The sequence below is a fragment of the Salvelinus fontinalis genome, chromosome 13 (assembly GCF_029448725.1).
Source record: "Salvelinus fontinalis isolate EN_2023a chromosome 13, ASM2944872v1, whole genome shotgun sequence".
NCBI classification, from domain to species: Eukaryota; Metazoa; Chordata; class Actinopteri; order Salmoniformes; family Salmonidae; genus Salvelinus; species Salvelinus fontinalis.
This window is the reverse complement of record NC_074677.1, coordinates 21,297,509-21,308,329: the sequence shown is the minus strand read 5'-3', so window position 1 is coordinate 21,308,329 and position 10,821 is coordinate 21,297,509. Positions and strand designations below refer to the sequence as shown.

The 10,821-nt window shown below is 41.8% G+C and overlaps 1 protein-coding gene across 1 annotated transcript; it reads right to left on the bottom strand.

The window, feature by feature from the left end:
• Positions 1 to 288: 288 nt before the first annotated feature.
• On the bottom strand, positions 289 to 7,416 carry LOC129868241 (D(1)-like dopamine receptor). The gene has a single exon (XM_055942042.1). It carries the CDS (start codon positions 5,715 to 5,717, stop codon positions 4,386 to 4,388), a length of 1,332 nt encoding a protein of 443 aa, XP_055798017.1. The 5' UTR covers positions 5,718 to 7,416; the 3' UTR covers positions 289 to 4,385.
• Between the last annotated feature and the right edge of the window lie 3,405 nt (positions 7,417 to 10,821).

The following is a 10,821-nucleotide window of genomic DNA, read 5'->3' as shown; positions in this document are numbered from 1 at the left end:
TGACCGATCAGACACTGACTGCTTTGTGGTTTGTTTTTCTTCTGTAAAAACAGAATGAAAGGATATTTCAACTCCCTCATCCTCGTGTAGTTATGTAAATGATGTGGGATATGAACAGAGTGAGGCCATCAAAGCTGAAGAAAAGAAAATGTCTGTCATTGTTTACAGGAGTCAATTCCTATTGATCCTCCACAAAGACATGATTTTTTCGAAGAAACGGTTGCAATCAAACTAGAGTATCACGCCAAGTCACCTCATCTAAATACATACAAATCAATGGCACAGGTGAAAAATGAACATACACGTTTATTCTACACGTAGTAAGGGCACATATTGTACAAACTGTAAACTAGGTACTGTAATACATTTGAGGATTGTTTTTCTTCAACACCTTGACAACTGCAGAACATTATTTCATCTGACTGACGAGTGCCTTGACTTGTCAATAAATCCACACTGAAAAACAGCACAAACAGTTTTCTACTCACATTTAACGATTCTAAGATTTTTTTTAAAAAGCACTTGTGTTCACATCTAGATTTGAACATTATACAATACTGTTTTTTCATTTTATGTTACATGAAGTTTTGCCGTTGAATGTCGAGGTAGGGGTGCCATCGTAAAATAAATAATCTGAACAAAATGAGCTGGAGAACAATAGCCTTGCAGTTGGACCCATCCAAAAAAAGGATGTTGTTTAATGTCATACAAGGAGACAGCTATATTTTCCTGTTTGTCATTTGATGCAGAGGAATCCTTTGCTGTCAGCTAGGTTAACAAAAGCACTGTTACATGTGATGTCACAACAAACATCTAGACAGAACAATACACTTGTTTCTCATAACCTGTGGAGCACCCCTAGGAAAGACATTTCAGCAAACAAGGCATTCTGCTTATGTAATTTTGCAATGTAATGCCCAAATCGTAAAGTGCCAGCAAACTGTGGTGAGCAGACTTAAACATGACTGGTAAATTTGGCGGCTTAAATCTATCTCAGGAATTATACAGATATAGCAACAAGCAAGATAGTTAAACCATCTGAAACCAAAATGAATATTAATCTGTATAAATGTATAAAACCAAAAACTCTGGACAACCCTCAGATACTTCAAAGTGCCATGCCAGTGTCATAATTGTTCATATGGCTAAGAAAATGAAACTCATAAAACTTTATAAAACATTGTCATCTCACAGCATGAACTTCACATTCAGCAAAATCATTGGAAACAAAATATGAATAGACAATTGTTTATATAGGGCATCTTTATGCAGGCCCAATTACCTAGTTGTATGTCCAGGTGTGCGTGTTGTGATAGAACCACAGAGGGGAACAGCAGGGAAGGATTGTTTACTAATGAACTAAATCCCTCTGAGTAACAGCTTCTCCACTGATTAGACAGGGCCTGACAGGAGGAGCACTGAGCAAACAAAGAGAGTCTTTTGGAATGTTCCCCATAGCTACTCAGATTATGCAGTTATTTTTTTTTTTGCGTAGATTTGAGCGGACTCATGTTTGTAGATAATTAGAAAATAAATTATAAGCAAAGGATATAGTTAATCATAGAGAGACTGGTCAATATTTGGGAATAGGACAACTGATATGGTAGAAAATGGAAAAAGGCAAACCTTCACTTCACATAGATGCTGCAGTTTTGCCTTCGTCAAAGACATAATGCCTTTGGAAAAACCTTTTTAAAATCAGATGCTACTAAATCACGTCAGCACTTTAAAAAAAAAACTTGTTTATTATGGAATTGATGGCTTCTAGTACCCCTTGGCAATTCGAGTAGAGCTGAGCAGTGGGCACGTTCCACCTTCATCTACAAAATGACAGAGACAGAGGTATTCTCAGAGAGAGTTCATATTTTGGCACTTGTCATAGAAGGCTAGAATTGATGGACATACACTCTTAAGAATCCAGGGCCAGGCAAATAAAATGAGGTCATAAAAACTCAATAGGATTACAGGAGGGGGTGGAGCTAGGTGGCTTCTCAACCTCTTTTTGTAACTCATAAGTAACATGCTGATTCAAAAACGTTCTCCCTGTTTTCATTTATACCAAATTTGATTTCCCAGAACCAATTTAAGACTAATACCATTAAATTACCATTGATGTATGACAGCTCCATGCTTTTACACCTGGCGATAGAAGAACAAGGTTGAGGTCTGAAAACAACCGAGCCACAATGCATTAACTCTAGTTCATTTTGACATCAAAACCATGTGACTTCTCATCATGGAGCTATGATAAATTGGGAATTGTAAAGAGTGTTAAAATATGTCCTTCACCCAATTCACACCCCAAAATCCAATTGTCCTAATTCCACTGTAGATTCATGCAATGCCTGCTGAAATGAAAAACCATACAGGTACTAATTGAAAGCCTTAACCACACTAGCTCTATATAATTGCTCATTTTCACGAACAGCGTATTGTTTGCCACCGGTCAAATTCAATACTGCATAGAAAACAACTCAACTGTCACAGTTACAAATTAGATAATTGATCAGAAGAGTGACAGGACCAAAGCATACAGTGGGTGTTTTCAATCTGGCTGCTATGAACACAACAGTCCCACTGTTCCCTAAAACATCATAGATTCAGCTAAAACAATTCACAATATCAGTTTTCAGCTGTTTACCAAAGGTCAATTGTGTTCTGGTTGTGTGACTGTTGACTTGCATAAGGTGCAATAATATTACATTTTTCAATTATGCATTGACAGCATTTACTGCTGCTCACTAAGCTGATTGTTTACATGCAAACTGCCCATTAATAGAATCAGAATCAGCTCTCTGCATTAGGACAGTAGAAGGTTGCTTCCTAATATAGTGCACTGCTTTTGACCAGAGCCTTTAGGAAATAGGATGCCAATTCTAAAACACTTGAAGAAATGTCTGATGGGCCCTGACTTGCCAAAAGAATCACTGATGCCCTAAGAGTGTGAAGAGGGGAAGACGTGTTTAGTGGGAGAGAGTAATGGGGATGAAGTTGGGAGAGAACTGTGTCCACGGTGATGCCTATGCTACAGCTACACTGGTAGACTTAACTTGACTTGCTGATGCGATGATGGGTGCTAGGAGGGCTTAGAAAGTAGGCCCTGTTTCACACGGGACTGTTAAAGACACATGGTGTTTGTTCTTTAAAATCAGGTTTGCCGGTTAGTTTTTTAAAATCAGGTTTGCCAGTTTGTTCTTTAAAATCAGGTTTGACAGTTTGTTCTTTAAAATCAGGTTTGACAATTTGTTCTTTGAAATCAGATTTGACAGTTTGTTCTTTTAAATCAGGTTTGACAGTTTGTTCTTTAAAATCAGATTGACAGTTGGTTCTTTAAAATCAGATTTGACAGTTGGTTCTTTAAAATCAGGTTTGACAGTTTGTTCTTTAAAATCAGATTTGACAGTTTGTTCTTTAAAATCAGGTTTGACAGTTGGTTCTTTAAAATCAGGTTTGACAGAAGATTCTTTGAAATCCGGTGTGACAATCAGAGTGAGCTCCATCAACACTTTTGCATTTCCCAATTGGGAGAATCATGTACTACAAAAGGGGAATGCAACTAAAATATATAGAAATATGACATACTTGGCATAAGACGTTGTATCTCTGTGAAAATGAAAGGTATTTAAAGCCTCCGTTACTGACAATGTGTTCTAAATATCAAATGCATACATGTGTATACACCATACCTTACCACAACCCTACCACGCTGAGGCTTACCACTTCAATCTCACAACAACGCAAATGCAAGAGTTGATGAGGGTTGTTTTGAACCATTTCACCATCCTATGGTCTCTCTCCATATTATTTTTGTCAGTTATCATTAACCAGAAGTCTATTCAACTCTCTAATAAATGATGATGAATATTATAAATAACATTTTAAATAATTACACACTGTGGTTGACATCGAAAAAAAACAATCAAAACCAATTATCTTTATAGTTATCTTTGTAAGAATATGAAACACGCTGTACATATAAATGTAAAGCACTTACCTACGAGACATTTTGCTAATATTTCTACTTCTTTCTCCATGTTATAACAGCTTCCAGGATATTTGTCACTACTGTGTACACATGCAAATGTATACATATTTGTAAATACAACACATGTATACACGTGTGTATTTCGTTTTACTTTATTCAAGTTATGGAACATTTATCAACAAATCTGTCTATACTTTAATAATAAATGCTGAAGGTGTTTGCAGATAGTTATCCAGGATAAAGTGCCTTCATTTGAAACATTCTGTAGATTTCCATAGTGATTCGAGTTTTAAGGTTCGCAGTGAAGCTCAGTTTGTATATACCACACTTCTGCTAGGCATACTGCCAAGTCTCTCCCTCTGGGTTCCTTCTCATGTTTGTATACCAAAACATACACCCCTCAACATGTCACAGTTTTGTGTTGGCCGTTCTGAGTTATAGGATTAATCTTTTCCAGTGACACATCGGCATCGCTGCCCAAGTTCCCAGAAAGGGACGGGGACAGTTTCTCCAAGGTCTTAATCCCAACGCCATCCTTCTTCTGCAGCTCCTCCTCCTGACACAGGATGCTGTGGGGAATCACATAGGTGGCATTGTTGCTTTCCTTGGGAATGTGCCCTTTGGGCTGATACTGGGATGCAGGCGGCTGGGATCCATTGTTGTTGATGCTCACTATCTCTATGGCATTGCTGCCTGGGCAGAGTCTGTGGCAGCCCAGCAAGATGGAGAACGCTTTGCGGAAGTCCGCGTTGAAGGCATATATGATGGGGTTGAGTGAGGAGTTGGCCCAGCCGAACCAGACGAACACGTCGAAGGTGCCGGGGCTGATGCAGAGAAAATCAGAGGTGCCGTTGGGCTCACAGAAGGGTACCATGCAGTTGAGGATGAAGAAGGGCAGCCAGCAGCACACAAAAACCCCCATTATGACAGAGAGGGTCTTTAGGACTTTGGTTTCTCTTTTAAAAGACATCTTGAAGGAACTCTCCGTCTCCATGTTGGAGTTGTTACCCATACTGCTGTGGCGGTTCTTGGCACTCTCCGCAGCCCTCTCCAGTGCTGAGATCCTCCTGATTTGTATCTGGGCAATTCTGTAAATCCGGGTGTAAGTCACGATCATGATTGCCACAGGGATGTAGAAGCTGATGAGGGAGGAGGAGATGGCATAGGTCCTGTTAAGGCTGGAGTCACAGTTGTCCGGCGGCAGCTCACCGTAAGTGCCGTTGAGCTCCAACGCCGCAGCCTTGTGCCAGTTCAACTGCACAGGGATGAAAGAGATGAGCACAGACAGCGTCCATGCCACACTGATCATAATAAACGCCACCTTGGGTGTCATCTTCCTCTCGTAGCGGAATGGGCTTGAGATCGCCCAGTATCTGTCCACGCTGATGACACATAAGTTCAAAATGGACGCTGTTGAGCACATGATGTCGAACGCCACCCAGACATTACAGAAGGCACCGAACGGCCAGAAGCCCACGATCTCCGTCGCTGCCTTCCATGGCATCACCAAGATGGCCACCAGCAGGTCTGAAATGGCCAAAGAGATCACAAAGAAGTTGGTGACCTTTGAGCGCAGGTGGCGGAACTTGGTGACTGCAACACATACCAGTGTGTTCCCCAGCAGTGTGGTCAGGATGAGCGCAAAGAGAAAGCAGCCTGTCAGAACGCGCTTGGATGAGTCTCTCTCCAGCAAATTATCGCTATCGCGGACCGTGGAGAAGTTCAAATCCATGTTTCTGTCAGCTTGTAGAGATAGAAATCACCCCATAATTCCAATCACCTGAACTCAGGCCAATTAGATGGAAAATGGATCCTTGGCCGCTTGCCTGGGGACCATCAAGTCTGGAGGATGGTTCACCATGCTCATCACAGCAATCATCCTGCAGAATGGTGTCTATAAATATTTCAAAAAGCACTCTTTATAAATGAGCCAAAAAATGCACCCTGTTCATGAATTCTCGAAGACATTCTACTGTCAGAGCAGCAGTTTTCCACTATGGGTATTCCATCTGTTATTGAAGAGTTTAGTATGATGTACCTACGAATCTACTTTTCTACGAATCTACGAATCTAAACTTTTACTCTGCTTTATCATATGTCTCTTTCATTGACCTGTCAGCAGTCATCTGAAAATTTCACACCATATTCTCGCAGGCATGATAAGTAAACAGAGGCTAGGCCAATCATTAGCCTTATATACGGGCTCGTCGATACAGTCTATTGATCATATTAACACTGTGTTTATCTGATTTGTTTAATGACTGACGAGGCGTGTCCATGTGATTATATTCGTGCCCTTATTGACGCTCCATCCAGGGCAAGCAACTGCAGGGCACATGCACTGGACAAGCTGCCTGACGCTTTGGACGGTGATAGAAATGTAGACATGCAGTTGCAATATTGTTGAATTGAAATGCACACGCAGCATAACAACAAAATAAATACATCGTCCGTATCTTTACGCATGAAACGTGGCATCTGTAGCCTGTGTTTTATGAAAATGTAGCAATTAAGTTTCCATAAGCACCAAGAACACACAACAGGCTACATCTTACTGTGGAGCAACACAACGATAATCCTGGAGCTCAGTCCGTTCATGCGGTCCATTTTTGTCCCACATCGAGTCTCCAAAATTGCAATGGGACTCCATGGAAGATGAGCTGTCAACTTCTTTTAAACAACCGTTTTTTTTTTAAATGTCCTTAAATCCTCAAAGAAAGGTCAATGGTAAGCCATGGTTTACTGCGAAATAGCAGGCTCTACATATTCTCTTTCCCGCGTATCTGTCTACAGCAGAAGCGCGCGCCTCTGTCTGCTCTCCTCGCGTGTGCTCCAGATGCAGCTCGCAGCCTCAGTACCGCTAGCAGTGTGTTATTCTCATTATATGTCCTTTCAAACTTCCTTCTATCTTCACCCGAAAAACTGTGTGACCACATCCAGACAAGGTCGAAATACCGTCCGATAGAATCAATTCAACTTGTGCATCTTCTCACAAGCTCCAGATCAACAATAATACGAGCACGAGTTAGTCACGGTTTCCTAAACGCACTAGATGTCATTTTTTCTTCTATTGTTCAAGTTAGTGTGAAGAGATCCACATTCCATCAAAGTCTCCAGTCCTTATCCACCACTGACGTGTCCGAAGTGAAGTCTCTCACTTGTAGATTGAGGGAAGATGAGACGTTTTGTGCGCCATATGCGCTCAGCTGCGCGCCAGAGTCTCTGGAAACGTCCCCACCAGCTTGTTTCATCTCATGCATCAACAGGGTATTTAGCTGAAATGTGTTAATTTGTTCCTATAAAAAGCCCACTCTTCGATATTGATATTACTTTTATAATTACATGATTAATTATACAGTAGCGTAATATTACAGCAATTGATTTAGTCTACTAAAAATGTGTGGAGTGAGTGCCAAGAATAAAGTGTTACTATCGGTCACGGTTCTCCCGTATGTCATATAAGAGATTTGATAAGATAGCACATATTGGAATTCAATAAAATGAACCAAGAAATTATGAAAACATCTCATGCTGAAATTGTCTCAAAGTTGAACTTGAAAGCAATCTATTTGGATAGATAGGCACAATGATGCCATCTACTGGAGACCATATGTATTAATAATTAAACAATGAAAACGTGGGACGCTGCAAGGTTATGTTGGGCTATTATCATCATCATCGACATCACCGAATATGAACACCAATACATCTAATATATTACAGAGGCAATAAAAAGGACACATACCCGTGTGCAGTATGTGTTGACATTTAGGTCTGTGTGGACTACAGGCTACAAACTGGCCAGTTTGGATGTTAAACTATTTAGCAAGCCGAAAACATCAATGGACCCTTCCATACTGCCGTCTATGTGTAGTAGTGGGGGCTGCTGAGGGGAGGATGGCTCATAATAATGTATGGAATGGAGTTTTATGGCTGGAATGGGGTGAATGGAATGGCATCAAACACATAAAAAACACACGTTTGATTCCATTCCATTCACTCCGTTCGAGACATTATTATGAGCCATCCTCCCCTCAGCAGCCTCCACTGATGTGTAGTATACATGTGTGAGTAATTCATGAAGACTACCAAGTGTCTGAGGCCTGGCGGATTACACGCCCACTTCTCCCTGTAGCACCAAGCAAAGATGTGCATGCAGCAACGTTCAGTCAAAGCCCAGAGTCTCCCTGTCACCACAGACCACCATCCACGTGGTAATGTATTTCTGCATCGCATGCTAAAGCAAAATCAGATACTGTATTCAAATATTTATATCCAAAAGTCAATCTTCTAGAAGAGTCATGAAAGAGCACGTCAGAGCTGATATTCATATTGTCGGATATTTGATGACTAATTACCGATGGGACCACAGGAAACGTCTCAGGGCATAGAGCCCAGCCTGCTTGTCTCTGATAGGAGGAATGGTCTAAGACTGAGAGACTAAGACTAAGACTGGTCTATGACAGCGTCAGAGCCAGAAAGATGGTTAATCACACCCCCTTGGCATAGGCCACTCATTGCAGTTTGCATAACATAATGGAATGGAATTCAGAATGACAGTAATTGTATGCCATTTCAACATACACTGTATAACATTTACTGGAATGCCTTCAAATGAGCTAGTGCAATAGCTGGGATGGACTTGCAGGGATGCTACAGAGTTATGAAGTATATTTGTATTGTTATGGTTTTGTTTGTGGTGAACCCATTACTTACTACTTATAATTTCATAGCTGTAGTATTTTTTCCTAACCAAATAGAAAATGAACAGAGCGTGCTCCGTGTAAGTAGTAAGGGGAAATTGGTGATGGTAGTGATTGTGGTGATTGTGGTGGTAGTGATGGTAGTGGTGGTGGTGGTGCTGGTGGTCTTGGTAGTGGTGGTGGTGATGGTGGTGGTGGTGGTGGTGGTGGTGGTGGTGGTGATGGTGGTGGTGATGGTGGTCATGGTGATGGTGGTGGTAGTGGTAGCGGTAGTGGTAGTGGTGGTGATGATGGTGATGGTGGTGGTAGTGGTAGTGATGGTGGTGGTGGTGGTGGTGGTGGTGGTGGTGGTGGTGGTGGTGGTGGTGGTGGTGGTCATGGTGATGGTGGTGGTGGTCATGGTGATGGTGGTGGTGGTCATGGTGATGGTGGTGGTAGTGGTAGTGATGGTGGTGATGGTGATGATTGTGGTGGTGGTGCTGGTGGTCATGGTAGTGGTGGTGGTGGTGCTGGTGGTCATGGTAGTGGTGGTGGTGGTGGTGGTGGTGGTGGTGGTGGTGGTGGTGGTGGTGGTGGTGGTGGTGGTGGTCATGGTGATGGTGGTGGTGGTCATGGTGATGGTGGTGGTAGTGGTAGTGATGGTGGTGATGGTGATGATTGTGGTGGTGGTGATGGTGGTGGTGGTGGTGGTGGTGCTGGTGGTCATGGTAGTGGTGGTGGTGCTGGTGGTCATGGTAGTGGTGGTGGTGGTGGTGGTGGTGATGGTGATGGTGATGGTGATGGTGGTGGTGGTGGTGGTGGTGTTGGTGATGGTGATTATTAATTATTATTATTATTATTATTATTATTATTATTATTATATAAGTAGTAAGGGGAAATTATGGGTTGGACAAGATGATACCAGTATTCATGTGTTGTATTTACAAATATGTATGCATTTGCACGTGTATACATTAGTGATGTTACAAATATATTGGAAGCCTTTTCAACATGGAGAAAGAAGTAGAAATATTAGCAAAATGTCTCGTAGGTAAGTCCTTTACATTTAAATATACAGCGTTTTTTCATACAAAACGCTGTACATATAAACGCCACTAAAACTCCGCCCCTGGTTACGGCCCTGGACATAGCACTGGGACTTGTCCAGTAAGTACGACTGTTGGAAACGTTTTGTCTTGTTTTGGCCTATTGAACATGACCCAGTTGAGGCAGACCTTGGACCTGATGATGGTGTGATCCATCATTCTCCCACATGCTTCCCAATCACCTTGTCTAGAACTGAGGGACCCAGTTCTCTCCACTACTCATTTTGTCTGGTTCAAATCCCTGCTACAATAGTAATTGTCTGAAGATTATGCTTTTATAGCTGTAATTGATCTCACCTGTGAATCATATCCAGCATTTGACTAGGCTAACATAGTATAAAGATATAATGATACTACTGTGTAAAAAGATACTCTGACTCATCTTGCATCAACAAACGCCCACAGAAAGATTAAGAAGCTTGTAAAGCAAAGATGTGGTGTGTGAGTGGGTTTTAGGGGATTTAGGGGATTTCACAGATACAAACCTTGCAATTTCATGTCGACAGTCACCCCCTGTCATCAGCAACACAATGCTTAGACTACTAGGCAATCCGACTCCCACAAATCCTCTGTCACCTCGCCACATATTGGTCTCCAGGTCTCCAGCTCATCAGAAAGACTGGGAGAGGATGTTTGGCAGTAATCCCAGATCTCTGCCAGAAGACACACACTCAACAGCATGCATCTCTTCTTACTCTGAAATGAAGGAGACATAATTGCTCTGGCTGTTGCAGACTGAACCAGGGGATTTTCATGGTTTTTCGAATGCCATTTGAAGTTCTGCTCTTCGGGAGATGTTGTCTAAGAGCTTAGGGGTATTACAGTGACTCTTCAGATTACTTTTCTGAAGCTTCAAATGGGTCTCAGTAATGAGAGCGGAGTCTCCATTCTTAGATGAAATAACCTCCCTTGTACCTCACCTGAGGTATACGACAGAGACAATGTCATTGTCTATGTTATTACGGTACACTTAAACAGCTGGCTTCTCTGAAAGGGCAGGATCTTCCCATTATCACTACTTCAATAGATGATATGCGTGCCATCTGGC